This window comes from Gobius niger (genome assembly GCF_951799975.1).
Source record: "Gobius niger genome assembly, chromosome: 9".
Classification (NCBI taxonomy): domain Eukaryota; kingdom Metazoa; phylum Chordata; class Actinopteri; order Gobiiformes; family Gobiidae; genus Gobius; species Gobius niger.
The window spans coordinates 1478678-1499008 of record NC_136860.1 but is presented as its reverse complement, the minus strand read 5'-3'; the positions used below and the strand labels follow the sequence as shown (position 1 = coordinate 1499008).

Sequence of the window (20331 nt, the reverse complement as noted above, 5' to 3'; positions counted from 1 at the left end):
ACCAAACCACACCAGGCTGAAGATGAACACGCCCTGGATGGACGAGGAGAGGGGGGTTTAATCCAACTAAACAGATCTAAACCACACCAGGCTGAAGATGAACACGGCCTGGAGGGACGAGGAGAGGGGGGTTTAATCCAACTAAACAGATCTAAACCAAACCACACCAGGCTGAAGATGAACACGCCCTGGAGGGAGGAGGAGAGGGGGGTTTAATCCAACTAAACAGATCTAAACCAAACCACACCAGGCTGAAGATGAACACGCCCTGGAGGGAGGAGGAGAGGGGGGTTTAATCCAACTAAACAGATCTAAACCACACCACACCAGGCTGAAGATGAACACGCCCTGGAGGGAGGAGGAGAGGGGGGTTTAATCCAACTAAACAGATCTAAACCAAACCAGGCTGAAGATGAACACGCCCTGGAGGGAGGAGGAGAGGGGGGTTTAATCCAACTGAACAGATCTAAACCACACCAGGCTGAAGATGAACACGCCCTGGAGGGAGGAGGAGAGGGGGGTTTAATCCAACTAAACAGATCTAAACCAAACCACACCAGGCTGAAGATGAACACGCCCTGGAGGGAGGAGGAGAGGGGGGTTTAATCCAACTAAACAGATCTAAACCACACCAGGCTGAAGATGAACACGCCCTGGAGGGACGAGGAGAGGGGGGTTTAATCCAACTAAACAGATCTAAACCAAACCAGGCTGAAGATGAACACGCCCTGGAGGGACGAGGAGAGGGGGGTTTAATCCAACTGAACAGATCTAAACCACACCAGGCTGAAGATGAACACGCCCTGGAGGGAGGAGGAGAGGGGGGTTTAATCCAACTAAACAGATCTAAACCAAACCACACCAGGCTGAAGATGAACACGCCCTGGAGGGACGAGGAGAGGGGGGTTTAATCCAACTAAACAGATCTAAACCACACCAGGCTGAAGATGAACACGCCCTGGAGGGACGAGGAGAGGGGGGTTTAATCCAACTAAACAGATCTAAACCAAACCAGGCTGAAGATGAACACGCCCTGGAGGGACGAGGAGAGGGGGGTTTAATCCAACTGAACAGATCTAAACCACACCAGGCTGAAGATGAACACGCCCTGGAGGGAGGAGGAGAGGGGGGTTTAATCCAACTAAACAGATCTAAACCAAACCACACCAGGCTGAAGATGAACACGCCCTGGAGGGAGGAGGAGAGGGGGGTTTAATCCAACTGAACAGATCTAAACCAAACCAGGCTGAAGATGAACACGCCCTGGAGGGACGAGGAGAGGGGGGTTTAATCCAACTGAACAGATCTAAACCAAACCACACCAGGCTGAAGATGAAAACGCCCTGGAGGGACGAGGAGAGGGGGGTTTAATCCAACTGAACAGATCACAATACATATTATTGACCTTTGGGAGCTGATTAACGGTTCCATAATCTGCTGAATTTATACCACAATAATAGCTGTAAATAGTAGTTGTAAATGTGTGAATAGAGTGTAATAATTTGGCCAGATGCTGCAGACAAGGATTAGATTCTTCTCCTCTTTGTCCACAATATCTCTGTGAAGTGAAGTCAATGTGGTTCTGGACCCAGGGCAGCTGTGGCTACATCAACAACCCAGCAACCATACTAGTGTAACTATATTAGTGTTACTAATATATTAGTGTTACTGTATTAGTGTTACTCCTGAATTCACAAGTCATTGTTTTAGCCTCAGCTGCGACATTTCATTCGCACCTCTGAGTCACAGAACAGAATGTTTGGTTCTTCAGAGGGAGGCAGTGGGAAGAGGCCGCTCCTGCTGACGGAGCCTGATTAAGGTTTAGTCCTGGTTTAGTCCTGGTTTAGTCCTCATTTAGACTGGGTTTAGATCTGGTTTAGTCCTCATTTAGACCTAGTTTAGACCTGGTTTAGACCTGGTTTAGATCTGGTTTAGATCTGGTTTAGATCTGGTTTAGTCCTCATTTAGACTGGGTTTAGACCTGGTTTAGACCTAGTTTAGACCTAGTTTAGACCTGGTTTAGACCTAGTTTAGACCTGGTTTAGACCTAGTTTAGACCTGGTTTAGACCTGGTTTAGATCTGGTTTAGATCTGGTTTAGTCCTCATTTAGACTGGGTTTAGACCTGGTTTAGACCTAGTTTAGACCTAGTTTAGACCTAGTTTAGACCTGGTTTAGACCTAGTTTAGACCTGGTTTAGACCTAGTTTAGACCTGGTTTAGACCTGGTTTAGACCTGGTTTAGACCTAGTTTAGACCTGGTTTAGACTTGGTTTAGACCTGGTTTAGACCTAGTTTAGACCTGGTTTAGACCTAGTTTAGACCTAGTTTAGACCTAGTTTAGACCTAGTTTAGACCTAGTTTAGACCTAGTTTAGACCTGGTTTAGACCTATTTTAGACCTAGTTTAGACCTAGTTTAGACCTGGTTTAGACCTAGTTTAGACCTGGTTTAGACCTGGTTTAGACCTAGTTTAGACCTGGTTTAGACCTAGTTTAGACCTAGTTTAGACCTAGTTTAGACCTGGTTTAGACCTGGTTTAGACCTAGTTTAGACCTAGTTTAGACCTAGTTTAGACCTAGTTTAGACCTGGTTTAGACCTAGTTTAGACCTGGTTTAGACCTAGTTTAGACCTAGTTTAGACCTAGTTTAGACCTGGTTTAGACCTAGTTTAGACCTAGTTTAGACCTGGTTTAGACCTAGTTTAGACCTGGTTTAGACCTAGTTTAGACCTAGTTTAGACCTAGTTTAGACCTGGTTTAGACCTAGTTTAGACCTGGTTTAGACCTGGTTTAGACCTAGTTTAGACCTGGTTTAGACCTAGTTTAGACCTGGTTTAGACCTAGTTTAGACCTAGTTTAGACCTAGTTTAGACCTAGTTTAGACCTGGTTTAGACCTGGTTTAGACCTGGTTTAGACCTGGTTTAGACCTAGTTTAGACCTAGTTTAGACCTGGTTTAGACCTAGTTTAGACCTGGTTTAGACCTAGTTTAGACCTGGTTTAGACCTAGTTTAGACCTGGTTTAGACCTAGTTTAGACCTGGTTTAGATCTGGTTTAGATCTGGTTTAGTCCTCATTTAGACTGGGTTTAGACCTGGTTTAGACCTAGTTTAGACCTAGTTTAGACCTAGTTTAGACCTGGTTTAGACCTAGTTTAGACCTGGTTTAGACCTAGTTTAGACCTGGTTTAGACCTGGTTTAGACCTGGTTTAGACCTAGTTTAGACCTGGTTTAGACTTGGTTTAGACCTGGTTTAGACCTAGTTTAGACCTAGTTTAGACCTGGTTTAGACCTAGTTTAGACCTAGTTTAGACCTAGTTTAGACCTAGTTTAGACCTAGTTTAGACCTAGTTTAGACCTGGTTTAGACCTATTTTAGACCTAGTTTAGACCTGGTTTAGACCTAGTTTAGACCTGGTTTAGACCTAGTTTAGACCTGGTTTAGACCTAGTTTAGACCTAGTTTAGACCTAGTTTAGACCTGGTTTAGACCTAGTTTAGACCTGGTTTAGACCTGGTTTAGACCTAGTTTAGACCTGGTTTAGACCTAGTTTAGACCTGGTTTAGACCTAGTTTAGACCTAGTTTAGACCTGGTTTAGACCTAGTTTAGACCTGGTTTAGACCTGGTTTAGACCTAGTTTAGACCTGGTTTAGACCTAGTTTAGACCTGGTTTAGACCTAGTTTAGACCTAGTTTAGACCTGGTTTAGACCTAGTTTAGACCTGGTTTAGACCTGGTTTAGACCTGGTTTAGACCTAGTTTAGACCTAGTTTAGACCTGGTTTAGACCTAGTTTAGACCTGGTTTAGACCTGGTTTAGACCTGGTTTAGACCTAGTTTAGACCTAGTTTAGACCTGGTTTAGACCTAGTTTAGACCTAGTTTAGACCTGGTTTAGACCTAGTTTAGACCTGGTTTAGACCTAGTTTAGACCTAGTTTAGACCTAGTTTAGACCTAGTTTAGACCTAGTTTAGACCTGGTTTAGACCTGGTTTAGACCTGGTTTAGACCTAGTTTAGACCTAGTTTAGACCTAGTTTAGACCTAGTTTAGACCTGGTTTAGACCTAGTTTAGACCTAGTTTAGACCTGGTTTAGACCTAGTTTAGACCTGGTTTAGACCTAGTTTAGACCTAGTTTAGACCTGGTTTAGACCTAGTTACAGCCGCGTTGAGAGCACCAGGACAGACGAGTAGCTGCAGAAGCTTCAGGAAACTCTTTAAAAACATGTCATTAATAACTGGGTACAAACGAGGACAGACGCCTCAGAGGAGCCGACCATTCAGGGCAGTTCAATCTTCTTTCTTTGAGCGTCTGAAACACTGACAGGTCATTTAGTTTCCCGTCATAAAGATAAGGTTCAGAAACACTCTGTTAAAGCCGTGGGGGAACGTGTCCTCTGCAAGTCGCCCTGAGGGTCAGGGTGGACATTCGGACTCAGCCTGAATCTTTATTAGAGAATATACAAAGAAACGAGTGAGAAAATCTGGTTTTGGAATGAGCTTTGATTTACTGAGAGACTTTGTATTTGTGACGGCGCATCTGCAGAAACGTGGTTGTGGAAAACAACAGAGGAGACGGGCTCATTTGAACAGTATGCAAATGTGTGAACCTAAAGACTGTAAAGACGGTTTTCATGTGCCAAAGCAGTGATTAACCCCCGCCTCATCACAGACGGCGCTCAGGTGGATCTGCTTCAGCACAAACAGCTCATTTACGGCTCATTTACAACTCATTTACATACAAAATGTCACATTCAAACCAACAGCACTTCACAGCTCGCCGTCCTGGCTGCTCCTGGGGAAGTTCTGCTTTAGTCAGCCTTCACAAATCACAGAGCTGGAGGAGTGCTGCGAGTCACACAATCTAGTATTGAATGTCATGAAAACATAGAAATGATCTTTGAGCTGAAAGAAGAAGGAGATCACGGGAAGTGTTTGGGATTCATTTTGATTCACGTTTTGTGTGATCATGTTAACGCTTGGCACAAACGTTTCATGAGAAGGTTAAGGTTTCATGGCGTCAAGCAAAAAGTCAGGCTTCTTATAGAGCGACCTGGTTACAACCTGGTTAGGAAACCGAACAGGAAAGTTAAAATCACACATTTTAAACGGATAGAGCAGGGAGGATCATTGGGTCTGTGCTCTGCAGGAGATGTTTGAGGAGACAGTGGTGAAACAGAAGCAGAAAACAGCAGCTGACTCCACTCACATCCTGCATAAAGAGTCTGAGGTAAAGCCGTCAGGTCGGCGATACAGAGTCTTTAAATCAAATATTAACACTTGATGATTCCCACGTCTATCATTCTGTGAAACAAAATAAAAAAAACATCTATGTAGATCTATGTGAGTTACCTGGATCCAGCTGCGGACGTCCTCTCCTTTCATGGCCCGGATCTGGGCCTGGTCGTGGAACTCGTCCATGCTGCAGTCCATCAGGTTCATCAGGGACTTGACCAGGTTTGTGTCGGAGGTCGGGGACAGCTCCTGCAGCAGAAACACAGAGGTGTCACTGTATCACTGTGTGGTTTATAGTTCCCACAGTACCTTGATGGCCTTGCGGACGAGCTCGAGGCACGTGGGCACCATGCGGTCGAACAGCTCCGTGATGACGTCTTTATGCTCCGCGCTGACAGCAGGGGGCAGCGTGTTGAGCCAGGACAACATCAGGGGGCGCCACCCGAGCTGGTGAGGCTCCATGTAGATCATTCCACAGCGGGACACCTGTGAGCACAGAGGAGGCGTTAACCTACAGACCAATCCCACAGAGAGACTCCTGCGGGCACAGAGGGGGCGTTAACCCACAGAGAGACACCTGCGGGCACAGAGGAGGTGTTAACCCACAGACCAATCCCACAGAGAGACTCCTGCGGGCATAGAGGAGGCGTTAACCCACAGACCTATCCCACAGAGAGACACCTCCGGGCACAGAGGAGGCGTTACCCCACAGACCTATCCCACAGAGAGACACCTGCGGGCACAGAGGAGGCGTTAACCCACAGGCCTATCCCACAGAGAGACACCTGCGGGCACAGAGGAGGCGTTACCCCACAGACCTATCCCACAGAGAGACTCCTGCGGGCACAGAGGAGGCGTTAACCCACAGGCCTATCCCACAGAGAGACTCCTGCGGGCACAGAGGAGGCGTTAACCCACAGACCAATCCCACAGAGAAACACCTCCGAGCACAGAGGAGGCGTTAACCTACAGACCTATCCCACAGAGAGACACCTCCGGGCACAGAGGAGGCGTTAACCTACAGACCTATCCCACAGAGAGACTCCTGCGGGCACAGAGGAGGCGTTAACCTACAGACCTATCCCACAGAGAGACTCCTGCGGGCACAGAGGAGGCGTTAACCTACAGACCTATCCCACAGAGAGACACCTGTGGGCAAAGAGGGGGCATTAACCCACAGGCCTATCCCACAGAGAGACACCTGCGGGGCACAGAGGGGGCATTAACCCACAGAGAAACACCTGCGGGCACAGAGGAGGCGTTAACCTACAGACCTATCCCACAGAGAAACACCTCCGGGCATAGAGGAGGCATTAACCCACAGGCCTATCCCACAGAGAGACTCCTGTGGGCAAAGAGGGGGCATTAACCCACAGGCCTATCCCACAGAGAGACACCTGCGGGGCACAGAGGGGGCATTAACCCACAGAGAAACACCTGCGGGCACAGAGGAGGCGTTAACCTACAGACCTATCCCACAGAGAAACACCTCCGGGCATAGAGGAGGCATTAACCCACAGGCCTATCCCACAGAGAGACTCCTGTGGGCACAGAGGAGGCGTTAACCTACAGACCTATCCCACAGAGAGACACCTGTGGGCACAGAGGAGGCGTTAACCCACAGGCCTATCCCACAGAGAAACACCTCCGGGCATAGAGGAGGCATTAACCCACAGGCCTATCCCACAGAGAGACTCCTGTGGGCACAGAGGAGGCGTTAACCCACAGACCTATCCCACAGAGAGACTCCTGCGGGGCACAGAGGAGGCATTAACCCACAGAGAAACACCTGCGGGCACAGAGGAGGCGTTAACCCACAGACCTATCCCACAGAGAGACACTTCCGGGCATAGAGGGGGCGTTAACCCACAGAGAGACACCTGCGGGCGCAGAAGGGGCATTAACCCACAGGCCTATCCCACAGAGAGACACCTGCGGGGCACAGAGGAGGCGTTAACCCACAGACCTATCCCACAGAGAAACACTTCCGGGCATAGAGGGGGCATTAACCCACAGGCCTATCCCACAGAGAGACTCCTGCGGGCGCAGAGGGGGCATTAACCCACAGGCCTATCCCACAGAGAGACACCTCCGGGCATAGAGGAGGCATTAACCCACAGGCCTATCCCACAGAGAGACACCTCCGGGCATAGAGGAGGCATTAACCCACAGACCTATCCCACAGAGAGACACCTCCGGGCATAGAGGAGGCGTTGACCCACAGACCTATCCCACAGAGAGACACCTCCGGGCATAGAGGAGGCGTTGACCCACAGACCTATCCCACAGAGAGACTCCTGTGGGCACAGAGGAGGCGTTAACCCACAGACCTATCCCACAGAGAGACTCCTGTGGGCACAGAGGAGGCATTAACCCACAGACCTATCCCACAGAGAGACACCTGCGGGCACAGAGGAGGCGTTAACCCACAGACCTATCCCACAGAGAGACTCCTGTGGGCACAGAGGAGGCGTTAACCCACAGACCTATCCCACAGAGAGACTCCTGCGGGCACAGAGGGGGCGTTACCCCACAGACCTATCCCACAGAGAGACTCCTGCGGGCACAGAGGGGGCGTTAACCCACAGGCGACCCCATTAAAAACCTATTGTTGTCCCAAACCTGCTCTGACCTCTGGAGAACCTCAGATGTCGCTGCTTTGTTTTAAACACCCAGAACTCAGAGTGTGAAGTGTTTTTGCTCCTGACCGTCGCGGGAGACGCCACCTCCAGGTCCATGGGCTCGAAGATCAGGCTCATCTGTGGAGACATCTGGATGATCTCTCCGCTCATCAGACACAGCTTCTTATTGTCGTCCAGCACCGTGTTCATGTTCTCGATCCACACGGCGTCCACGGGGCCGTCGAAGATCAGCCACTTCCGGTCCGGGCTCTGGCCAAGGCGGGAAACACGGGGACAAACACGGGGACAAACACGGGAACAAACACGGGGACAAACACGGGAACAAACACGGGGACAAACACGGGGACAAACACGGGGACAAACACGGGAACAAACACGGGGACAAACACGGGAACAAACACGGGGACAAACACGGGAACAAACACGGGAACAAACACGGGGACAAACACGGGAACAAACACGGGAACAAACACGGGAACAAACACGGGGACAAACACGGGAACAAACACGGGAACAAACACGGGGACAAACACGGGAACAGGGGTCAGTGTAGAACAGGAGAAACGTACCGGTACTGTGGACCAAGAACTGATCAAGAACTTGTTCCAAAACTTTCTTCCTCCTTCATTTCCCCCCAACGCTCCAGCAGTGTTTGGTTGTTCTCTGTGTAAAGTTCTCCTGAGGCTCCTGTCCCTCCACAGACACTTTACAGAGAGCCCTAATGTCGTTTCTATGAACACGGATCTGAGCCGGCGCCTGAGCAGAAACATGGCGTCTTCTATAATTACTGTGTCGTTATGAGGAGCGCGAGTCGCTGCTGCCGCTCGACGTGACAGGTTCATTTGGAAACACAGACAAATGGATCTATTACAGGCGATTACAGCCCTGAGTTGGAACCGCTCTGTTCACTGTCAGGGCCAGTTTATACAACAATACAATTAAGGCTCCGGCTGTTCATCGCCACACGCATACGCAGAGGAATACGCACACGCACACGCAGAGGAACACGCACACGCAGAGGAGGACGGACTCAAACACGCTGGGCTTTCACCGGCGACTGAAGAGCGACTGAAGAGCGACTGAAGAGCGACTGAAGAGCGACTTTAGAGCGACTGAAGAGCGACTGAAGAGCGACTGAAGAGCGACTTTAGAGCGACTTTAGAGCGACTTTAGAGCGACTGAAGAGCGACTGAAGAGCGACTTTAGAGCGACTTTAGAGCGACTGAAGAGCGACTGAAGAGCGACTGAAGAGCGACTGAAGAGCGACTGAAGAGCGACTGAAGAGCGACTTTAGAGCGACTGAAGAGCGACTGAAGAGCGACTGAAGAGCGACTGAAGAGCGACTGAAGAGCGACTTTAGAGCGACTGAAGAGCGACTGAAGAGCGACTGAAGAGCGACTGAAGAGCGACTGAAGAGCGACTTTAGAGCGACTTTAGAGCGACTTTAGAGCGACTGAAGAGCGACTGAAGAGCGACTGAAGAGCGACTTTAGAGCGACTTTAGAGCGACTTTAGAGCGACTGTAGAGCGACTGAAGAGCGACTGAAGAGCGACTGAAGAGCGACTTTAGAGCGACTTTAGAGCGACTTTAGAGCGACTTTAGAGCGACTTTAGAGCGACTTTAGAGCGACTGAAGAGCGACTGAAGAGCGACTGAAGAGCGACTGAAGAGCGACTGAAGAGCTTCAAACTAAAGGACACTTCAACACAAGGACTGCACAGAGCTCAGCAAAAAGGAGCAAAGTGACTGAACACACTTCTAGTCCTACTCAGACAAAATGTCTGACCTCTGAGGGAGACAATCCGAATGCTAACGTCCACCACGGCTAATGACAACAAGAGCTGATATTATTTCGTCTGCTTTTTACAGCTTCGTAGCTTAAATTCTTTGGCTTTGCCTCAGACTCTGTAACACGACTCGTTTAAACGTCAGGTCAGAGTTCTGATGCTGTTTTTATCCTCAGTTAGATCTGCTGCTCCTGAGGAGCGTAGACCATTTAAACTGTCATGGCGGATCATAGTGACAGGACGAGGCTCTTCCCTGAGCGCAGACAGCTTCATCACTTCTACATCCAGGGGCAAGAAATGACTTTATTTTAAAGTCTCGTCTTTCCAAACACAGTTTACAGATAAAGTACGAACGTGACTTCTGATTTTCTGCCTTTTGGCAAAGAGGTTAGGTCAGGCCGCACTTCTGTCAGTCTGTCCCGGGGCAGCTTTGGCTACATACACAGTGTGTGCAGTGAATGAATAACGGACTTCTGAAGCAGTTTGTGTTATACAAATAAGATTCATCAGTGAATGCAGGAGCTGTAGTATAAAGCGTGAGTATTGCTTAAACATGGAATATGGAACTTTTAATGCAAACCACAAATCTCCATGGAGACGGTTCAACAGCAGAAGAAACTTCCAGAAACCCATATGTGTGGGCTAAGCACCCACACAGACTCTGGGTCACTGAAGGTCAGATCAGTGCTAATATCAAGTTCTGGCATCAAAAGTACCATAACATATAGCAGTAGCAGTGGTTTGCAGTGATAGTAGTAATAGTAGCAGCTGTAGTAGTAGTAGTAGCAGCAGGTGTATTAGTAGTAGCACTAGTACTAGTTAGTAGTTACCTGTGAAGCGGCGAAGCCCCTGTAGCTCACTGCCAGGATCCCGTCAGACCATTCATGGGACACAGGGTCGAACTGTCCGTACAGCTGCCCCATCGTGATGGACTTCGGGTTCAGGACCGCGATCTGCACTTGGTTCTCCTCCATCGTCCCCTACAGAGACACAAATACTACTGAGTACTTTCTACAGAGACACAAATACTACTGAGTACTTCATCACAGAGATACAAATACTACTGAGTACTTCATCACAGAGATACAAATACTACTGAGTACTCCCTACAGAGACACCAATACTACTGAGTACTTCATCACAGAGACACCAATACTACTGAGTACTTCATCACAGAGATACAAATACTACTGAGTACTCCCTACAGAGACACCAATACTACTGAGTACTTCATCACATACTACAGAGACACCAATACTACTGAGTACTTCATCACATACTACAGAGATACCAATACTACTGAGTACTTGACCACATCCTACTGCTGAGTACTTGACCACATCCTACTGCTGAGCAGATTTGGGTAAAGCCTAGTTGTAGAAAATGCCCTGGTTTGAAGGTGTTAATAATTGTGGCACATTGTTATTGAAGGACAGGAGCTGCTCTGAGCCGCCGTGCACAAACCACAGACTTTGATAAATGTGTTATTGTCTCTGCTGGACCTTCAGCTCAGCCGGCCGTCCATGTAAATAATCCCGGCTCATAGGCTGATCGATCCCAGAGCGAGCAGAGGGAGCAGAGGGGGGGCCGTGACAGGCGATGGATGAGTCTGCAGCTCACACAGAGCCAGCTGAGCGATGGACACGGGACTTTCACACAGCAGATCCAAAACAGAGGCGCGGATCAATGAAACACCATTAAAATCACCCTGAACAAAGTGATGAAGATGAACGAGCGCCTCGCCACACGCTCGCGGCGCTCGCAAACCAGTTACAGTGCTTTGGATATTTACTGAGGGGAGAGTTATCTGCAGCTGGAGACTGTTCTGAACTACAGCGCTGTACAGAGACAATATTCATTATACAACAGGATCATATTATACTTTTACAGTCTTCACTATAGACTTCAGGATTTTCATAATGTTTTTAGGTCAAAGAGGCACAAAGAGGAGCTACAGGAAACACAAAAAGGGATGAAGGAGGAGAAGACGGAGGGAGCTGCGCAGGAGGAGGTGGAGGAGCTGACCGGTGCAGGACGCCACGCTCTGAAACAGGGACAGACCCAGGAGGAGCTGCACAGCTTCAGAGGAGACTGATTACCATGGTAACAGTGCATATACACAGTGTGACCTCACATAGATCAACCAGGCTACTTCTGGGTCTTAAAGAGGCACTATTCAACTGTTTATGTAAAAAAAATAACAAAAAAAGGTTGATATTAATACGTATATCTTCTCAGAGGGCGAGGGTTAGCTGTGCCCTACGTTCTTACAGACAAATATAGGTTTCTTTGACCCTTCTCTGGCCTGTATCTTCTCAGAGGGCGAGGGTTAGCTGTGCCCTACGTTCTTGTAGACAAATATAGGTTTCTTTGACCCTTCTCTGGCCTGTATCTTCTCAGAGGGCGAGGGTTAGCTGTGCCCTACGTTCTTACAGACAAATATAGGTTTCTTTGACCCTTCTCTGGCCTGTATCTTCTCAGAGGGCGAGGGTTAGCTGTGCCCTACGTTCTTACAGACAAATATAGGTTTCTTTGACCCTTCTCTGGCCTGTATCTTCTCAGAGGGCGAGGGTTAGCTGTGCCCTACGTTCTTACAGACAAATATAGGTTTCTTTGACCCTTCTCTGGCCTGTATCTTCTCAGAGGGCGAGGGTTAGCTGTGCCCTACGTTCTTACAGACAAATATAGGTTTCTTTGACCCTTCTCTGGCCTGTATCTTCTCAGAGGGCGAGGGTTAGCTGTGCCCTACGTTCTTGTAGACAAATATAGGTTTCTTTGACCCTTCTCTGGCCTGTATCTTCTCAGAGGGCGAGGGTTAGCTGTGCCCTACGTTCTTACAGACAAATATAGGTTTCTTTGACCCTTCTCTGGCCTGTATCTTCTCAGAGGGCGAGGGTTAGCTGTGCCCTACGTTCTTACAGACAAATATAGGTTTCTTTGACCCTTCTCTGGCCTGTATCTTCTCAGAGGGCGAGGGTTAGCTGTGCCCTACGTTCTTACAGACAAATATAGGTTTCTTTGACCCTTCTCTGGCCTGTATCTTCTCAGAGGGCGAGGGTTAGCTGTGCCCTACGTTCTTACAGACAAATATAGGTTTCTTTGACCCTTCTCTGGCCTGTGTCTCCTCAGAGGGCGAGGGTTAGCCGTGCCTTACGTTCTTGCAGACGTCGTTGAGCGCGGCGGCCAACACTCTGTAGGCGCTGGTCTTCCCTCCGAAGGGCTCTCCCACCAACATGAAGCCGTGCCTGACGATCATCATCTCGTAGATCTGGAGGATCTTCTCGGAGAAGAACTCTGTCATCTGGAGGTTCATGAGTTTGCAGTTCTCCTCGATGGCCTCCAGCAGAGTCCTGTAGTCCCTCTTGGGCAGCTTGACGCCGGGGAACAGGTCGGACGTGATGCCCTGGAGGAGCAGAGAAACACACGTGTAACTCATGAGCAAGGACCTGACGCTGGATCATCATCGTTCTCTGACCTCGAACAGCTTCAGGTCGTGTGCGAGGAACTTGGGCAGGTTGACGTCGATGATGGACCTGAGCAGCAGAGTGTCCTCATTATCCTCCGGAAACGCCAACTTCAGGGGAAACAGACGAGGTCACAAAGTGAAGACAGAGCAAAGCAGTGACGTTGCCGTACCTTCAGGTTGCCGGCCGCGGTGAGCACGGACTTGACCGCCCTCATGCCGTAGTCGTAGTGGTGCTGAGAGGAGAGCTGTTCCGAGCACAGCCTGTAGGTGGCGACGATCTTCACCGACAGAGGGCGGGCGGTCACAAAGCCACAGGAGTACAAGACGATCTCCGCGATCATGGCGTAGTCAGGAACCATCATGGCCACGGTCCTGAACAGGGCCTGGGGGGGGACAGGAGCTTCAATCACACTTTGCAGAGATGAATGAGGGATTTTAGGGAGAAATTATTTATTATTGTGAAGTCACTGGAAAGATAAATCAATCAGAATGACAGTCTGTTTAATCGCTTAACTCCCACCTGAACCGAGCACATTTTCTCCATTTTGGCATTACCCCAGTCCAAAAGCTTCTGGAAAAAAGCTGTGAAAATAGCAACAAAACTGAGACGAAAACAATGATGGAAATGTGACAAAAAAATAAGAAAACATCGACAAAAAGTGACGAAAAATTGATGAAAAAGTGTCAAAAATGTCACAAGAAATTGACAAAAAATTGACCAAAAAAATGACAAAATGTGACAAAAAATGACAAAAATGTGATAAAAAAATGACAAAAAATGACCAAAAAATAACCAAAAAAAATGACAAAAAAGTTACAAAAATGATGGAAAAAAATCTGATGACGTGAGGGAAAAGATCCTCTCGGTTCAGGCGGGAGTTAAGAGGTTAAAGGGAAAACATTTTTGCAACTATCAACAAAACGTTTCTCTTAAATCCTGGAGGGACTGACAGATACCTTAGCTACAAACCCTAACTGTTCAGAGAAATATAATAATTGCAGTATTTAGTCGGGGCGGCCGTGTGGTAAAGTGTGAGCGTTACTTTGAGGTTGTCGGGGAGCTCGGAGCGCCCGGCGTAGCCCGGGTTCATGGTGATGAAGACGGCGCAGGACGGGTTCAGCTTCAGCTCAGTGCCTTCAAACAACAGCATCTCAGCGTGGGCCGCGATCCCTGCACACACAGGAAACAGCTCAGAGGGTGGCCAGGGGAGGCGCCACAGGGAGAACCTGTACACCTAAAGCAAACCTCTCTGGATGGTGAGGATCTGCTGCGCCACCACAGACAGCACCTCCAGGTCGATCCTGTTGAACTCATCGAAACAGGCCCAGGCTCCGCAGGACAGCAGGCCCTGGACACAGCACACATTCACCCATTAGACTTGGACCCATTAGGCTGAAATGGAAGTGACATTCTGAAGATGACAGAGTCTGAGGGGCCTCACCTTGAAGAATTTGCCCAGGGCGAGGTAGTCCAGTCCGTCGGAGCAGTTAAACACCACACACTGTTTGGCCACAGCTTTGGCCAAGTCTTTGGTGGTCTCGGTCTTCCCTGTTCCAGCCGGGCCCTCGGGGGCCCCTCCCAAGTGCAGGTGCAGGGCCCCGAACAGGGTCCTGGAAGAGACGCATGAGAACACGAGGCTTTAACCCGTCACTGTCCCTGATACATGTTTGATAAGAGGAAAGTTCAGGTTGTGTCAGTGATTCTGAAGCAGGAGTTTGGATAAAAGAAGCTGATGAAATGTAAGACTGTTCTTTGGTTACGTAATACGAGAAGAAAGAACTTGATAAGAACTTCACTTGTTACAGCAGCTCTTAAGACTCTCCGGGGGAGCAGAGATCAGATCATGTGCAATCAAAGAAGAACAAGGTAAATGTAAAAGTATTAATAACAGAACAATGACTAAAGGACTTTAAAAAGGAAGCAAAAAGTATGAATAATTATTATAGTATGCCAAACTAATTCTAGATGCTCTATGGAGCCGGCAGAATGTTAGCTACAGTTTTTCACATCTTGATCTAATCTCAGACTTTGATTTTGAGAAACTAGTGTGGCATAATCTACAACTCGCATCTATCCTGTTTAAACTCTCTAGTAGTAGTAGTAGCAGCGGTCAGTTAGAGGTGTGATGACCAGGCGTGGCGTGTTGCCCAGGTTTTCGTAGCCGTAGTAGTGGAGTGGCAGTAGTAGTAGTAGCAGTAGTAGCAGTAGTAGTAGCAGTAGTAGTAGCAGTAGTAGCAGTAGTAGTAGTAGTAGTAGTAGTAGTAGTCTTTGTACCTGTAGCAGCGGTCAGTGAGCGGGGTGATGACCAGCCGTGGCATGTTGCCCAGGTATTCGTAGCCGTAGTAGTAGAGTGGCAGTAGTAGTAGTAGTAGTAGCAGCAGTAGCAGTAGTAGTAGTAGTAGTAGTAGTAGCAGTAGTAGCAGTAGCAGTAGTAGTAGTAGTAGTAGTAGTAGCAGTAGTAGCAGTAGTAGTAGTAGTAGTAGTAGTAGCAGTAGCAGTAGCAGTAGTAGTAGTAGTAGTAGTAGTAGTAGTAGTAGTAGTAGTAGTAGTAGTAGTAGTAGCAGTAGCAGTAGCAGTAGTAGTAGTAGTAGCAGTAGTAGCAGTAGTAGTAGTAGTAGTAGTAGTAGTAGCAGTAGTAGTAGTAGTAGTAGCAGTAGCAGTAGTAGCAGTAGCAGTAGTAGTAGTAGTAGTAGTAGTAGTAGTAGTAGTAGCAGTAGCAGTAGCAGTAGTAGTAGTAGCAGTAGTAGTAGTAGTAGTAGTAGTAGCAGTAGCAGTAGCAGTAGTAGTAGTAGTAGTAGTAGTAGTAGTAGTAGTAGTAGTAGTAGTGGTAGTAGTAGCAGTAGTAGCAGTAGTACCTGTAGCAGCGGTCAGTGAGCGGGGTGATGACCAGCCGTGGCGTGTTGCCCAGGTATTCGTAGCCGTAGTAGTGGAGTGGCAGTAGTAGTAGTAGTAGTAGTAGTAGTAGTAGTAGTAGTAGTGGTAGTAGTAGCAGTAGTAGCAGTAGTACCTGTAGCAGCGGTCAGTGAGCGGGGTGATGACCAGCCGTGGCGTGTTGCCCAGGTATTCGTAGCCGTAGTAGAGAAGTAGCAGTAGTAGCAGTAGTAGTAGTAGCAGTAGTAGAAGTAGTACCTGTAGCAGCGGTCAGTGAGCGGGGTGATGACCAGCCGTGGCGTGTTGCCCAGGTATTCGTAGCCGTACGGCAGACCCGCGTTGATCATCTTGGTCTGGAGGTGGTTCTCCTGAAGCAGCACACACACAGATATAAGACACCCCCCCAGGACACGTGTGTAGTATCTGCCACTCCCACGTACCACCCAGTAGTAGCGCAGCTGACTGAGCCACTCGAAGTCGTTCTCGTCGCTGATGCGCTTGTGGACGAGCGAGGCCAGCACGTCTCGGGCGTGGACGTCCAGCACCACCAGAGCTCCCAGAGTCACACGGTTCTGTTTGGACAGTTTCCCCCGGACCAGCGTCACGATGTCATCGATCTGACTGTTGTTCTCCTGCAGGTACTCCTCCAGCGCCTGGAACACCCAGGACACACTCACTTCCTCTGGGCTCTTTCAACCGGCTACTTCCTCAAACACACGTGATGTTACCATTCTAAACGCTAGACCCAGAAACTGTTGTGATTTTACGAGTACTCACAATTATCGAGAACGAAGAAAACACAGATAATTTAGGCCTGTCACAATAATTACTATATCGACTTATCATTCAATAAATTACAGATAATCGATACATTTTGGGCTTAATATTTATCGTCTGCACATTTATTAGCATTTCCCCTTATTTTTTCTTTGTAAAACTTGATTTTTAACCGAAGCAAATTGGGTTCTATTATACACTGCTCACAAAACACAATGCAACTCCAAGTCAGTCACATTTCTGGGATATCAGACTGTCCAGTTAGGAAGCCACGCTTATTGTGAATCAGTTTCACTTGGTGTTGTGGAAATTAAACAGACACAGGTGGAAATGAGAGGCAATTAGCAAGATCACTCCAAAAGACGAATGGTTTTGCAGGTGGTGACCACAGACCATTTCCCTGTCTTCATCCTTTGTGCCGTATTTTTTGAACACTTTTGCGTTTGTCCAGTGTTCTCACCACTAGAGGCATCATGAGGAGCATCTACAACCCACAGAAGCTGCTCAGGGAGTGATGCTCATCCAAAATGGCACGTCCATTCGTGCTGTGGCAAGAAGGTTTGCTGTGTCTCCCAGCGCAGTGTCCAGAGCATGGAGGAGATACCAGGAGACAGGCCAGTACACCAGGAGACCTGGGGGGGGCCGACCGAGGTCAACAACCCAGCAGCAGGACCGCTATCTGCTCATTTGTGCACGGAGAAACAGGAGAAGCACTGCCCGAGCCCTATATGACCTCCAGAGGGCCACAAATGTGCATGTTGGTCCTCAAACGGTCAGAAACCGACTCCATGAGGGCAGTATGAGGGGGTATGAGGGTGGTATGAGGGTGGTATGAGGGTGGTATGAGGGTGGTATGAGGGGGGTTTGAGGGTGGTATGAGGGGGGTATGAGGGGGGTATGAGGGGGGTATGAGGGGGGTATGAGGGGGGTGTGAGGGGGGTATGAGGGGGTATGAGGGGGGTATGAGGGCGGTATGAGGGGGTATGAGGGGGGTTTGAGGGGGGTATGAGGGGGGTATGAGGGGGGTATGAGGGGGGTATGAGGGGGGTATGAGGGCGGTATGAGGGGGTATGAGGGGGGTATGAGGGTGGTATGAGGGTGGTATGAGGGTGGTATGAGGGTGGTATGAGGGGGGTATGAGGGTGGTATGAGGGTGGTATGAGGGTGGTATGAGGGGGGTATGAGGGGGGTATGAGGGGGGTATGAGGGGGGTATGAGGGGGGTATGAGGGTGGTATGAGGGGGGTATGAGGGGGGTATGAGGGGGGTATGAGGGGGGTATGAGGGCAGTATGAGGGCGTTGGGCCGGTGCTTACTGCCCAACACCGTGCAGCCCGATTGGCATTTGCCCGAGAACACAGCGATTGGCAGATTGGCCAATGGTGCCCTGTGCTCTTCACGGATGAGAGCAGGTTCACCCTGAGCACATGTGACAGACGTGACAGAGTCTGGAGACGCCCTGGAGAACGTTCTGCTGCTGCAACATCATCCAGCTTGACCGGTGTGGTGGTGGGTCAGTGATGGTCTGGGGAGGCATTTCATTGGAGGGCCGCACAGCCCTCCATGTGCGAGCCAGAGGTTCCCTGACTGGCATTGGGGACCGGGATGAGATCCTCAGACCTATTGTAAGACCATATGCTGGTGCTGTGGGCCCTGGGTTCCTTCTGATGCCTGATAATGCCAGGCCACATGTGGCAAGAGTGTGTCAGCAGGTCCTGCATGATGAAGGTATTGATGTTATGGACTGGCCTGCTCGTTCCCCAGACTTAAATCCAATAGATACATCTGGGACATCATGTCTCGGTCCATCCATCAACGCCACGTCGCACCACAGACTGTCCAGGAGCTGACTGATGCTCTGATCCAGGTCTGGGAGGAGGTCCCTCAGGAGGACATCCGTGGTCTCATCAGGAGCTGCCCAGGCGTTGTAGGGAGTGCATTCAGGCACGTGGAGGCCACACACACGACTGAGGATGATACAGACTCGTTTGGAGGAATTTCTACAGAATTTGGATCAACCAGTGACCTGATTTGTCACTTTGATTTTGACTATAATTTTGGATCCAGACCTCCAGGGGCTGAGAATTTGATTTCCATTTATCATTCTTATGTTATTTTGTTCTCAACACATTGCCGTACACTATGAATAAAGATTTTCATCCGGAAAATCGAATTGATTGACATCTAGGATGTGTTTTGTGAGTGTGCCCTAAGTTTTTGTGAGCAGTGTATTTCATGTTTATGTGTGTTTTTGTAGGATATACCCTTCACCGGGTGCTCGAGGGTTAGTGGGAGTTCAACCAACCAGTCCACATGTGCTTTGTGGATCTGGACAAAGTGTTCGACCGGGGCCCTCGTGGTGCCCTGTGGGGGGTGCTCCGGGAGTATGGGGTCCGGGGCCCTCGTGGTGCCCTGTGGGGGGTGCTCCGGGAGTATGGGGTCCGGGGCCCTCGTGGTGCCCTGTGGGGGGTGCTCTGGGAGTATGGGGTCCGGGGCCCTCGTGGTGCCCTGTGGGGGGTGCTCCGGGAGTATGGGGTCCGGGGCCCTCTGCTAAGGGCTGTCCGTTCCCTGTATGAGCAGCAGGAGCTTGGTTCATTGCCGGCAGTCAGTCAGACCTGTTCCCGGTGTGTGTTGGTCTCCACAGGGCTGCCCTTTGTCACCGGTTCTGTTCATTTCCTTTATGGACAGAATTTCTAGGCGCAGCCAGGGGCCGGGGGCGTCCGGTTTGGGAGCCTCAGGATCTCATCTCTGCTGTTTGCAGATGATGTTGTTCTGTGGGACCTTCAGCTGCTCTGGTTTGCAGCCGAGTGTGAAGCGGCCGGGATGAGGATCAGCAGAAAATGGATGGATGGCACAGTTTCACTTTCGTCTTCACCGCGACATGACAAACACAAGCTTCTATTGGGACTTCCTCTATGATAATGAAAATGGATGATATTTGCTCTGTTCATTGCGTTACTGAATCTGCTGCTGACTCCATGTGTTTGGATTTAACACTGGGCTGTTTCCTCTTCATACAAATCCATTACAGCTCATGAGACGTGACAGCGGTTTACAGAGTCCTCACATTCTTACGATAAACCGACTGTGGGCTTTTATAACCGCCGTAACTGCCAAACTGGTTCAACTTGGCATCACTTCTTGCAATTAATCTCAGGATCGACTCCCTCCTGCAGAACTGCGACAGAGGCAGGTAAACTGTCCCCCTCCTGATCTATATTTAGGAGCGTAACATTCAATCACCTCCAGTCATGCCTCCCCTGATCTGCTTTCCACGCTCTCCTTCCTGGACCCGTCTGTGCAGAGGTGTTCACTCGCCTCCATATTTACGCCTGGCGCTTTGACAACAATCGTAGAGTGAACAGCGCCGTGACTGTAATGGATTAATGTAATTGGCTTCATAAATGTCGCGCAGCAGCTGGTGTCTGTGATTCACAGTGAAACCCTTTCAGAGACTGCGGCGCGTGGAGCAAAAGGGTCAGGGGAGTGGACTGGACTGACCTCTCAGAGTTTCAGTCCGTGTGAGTGGGCGATTAACCTTCAGGGTGATGGCACAAAC

General features: G+C 49.2%; 1 protein-coding gene across 1 annotated transcript in view; it reads right to left on the bottom strand.

Moving 5' to 3' along the window:
* dnah7 (dynein, axonemal, heavy chain 7) overlaps nucleotides 1-20331 on the bottom strand; it is a gene marked incomplete at its 5' end in the record, with an annotated part of 144708 nt that overhangs the window by 87446 nt on the left and 36931 nt on the right. Inside the window, 12 exons of the mRNA XM_079563737.1 lie at nucleotides 5348-5479; nucleotides 5540-5716; nucleotides 7939-8121; nucleotides 10489-10638; nucleotides 12813-13061; nucleotides 13134-13232; nucleotides 13295-13507; nucleotides 14168-14295; nucleotides 14371-14473; nucleotides 14567-14735; nucleotides 16255-16364; nucleotides 16437-16649. Of these exons, the coding sequence (XP_079419863.1) occupies nucleotides 5348-5479; nucleotides 5540-5716; nucleotides 7939-8121; nucleotides 10489-10638; nucleotides 12813-13061; nucleotides 13134-13232; nucleotides 13295-13507; nucleotides 14168-14295; nucleotides 14371-14473; nucleotides 14567-14735; nucleotides 16255-16364; nucleotides 16437-16649 (1926 nt within the window). The remainder of the gene's footprint in view (nucleotides 1-5347; nucleotides 5480-5539; nucleotides 5717-7938; nucleotides 8122-10488; nucleotides 10639-12812; nucleotides 13062-13133; nucleotides 13233-13294; nucleotides 13508-14167; nucleotides 14296-14370; nucleotides 14474-14566; nucleotides 14736-16254; nucleotides 16365-16436; nucleotides 16650-20331) is intronic.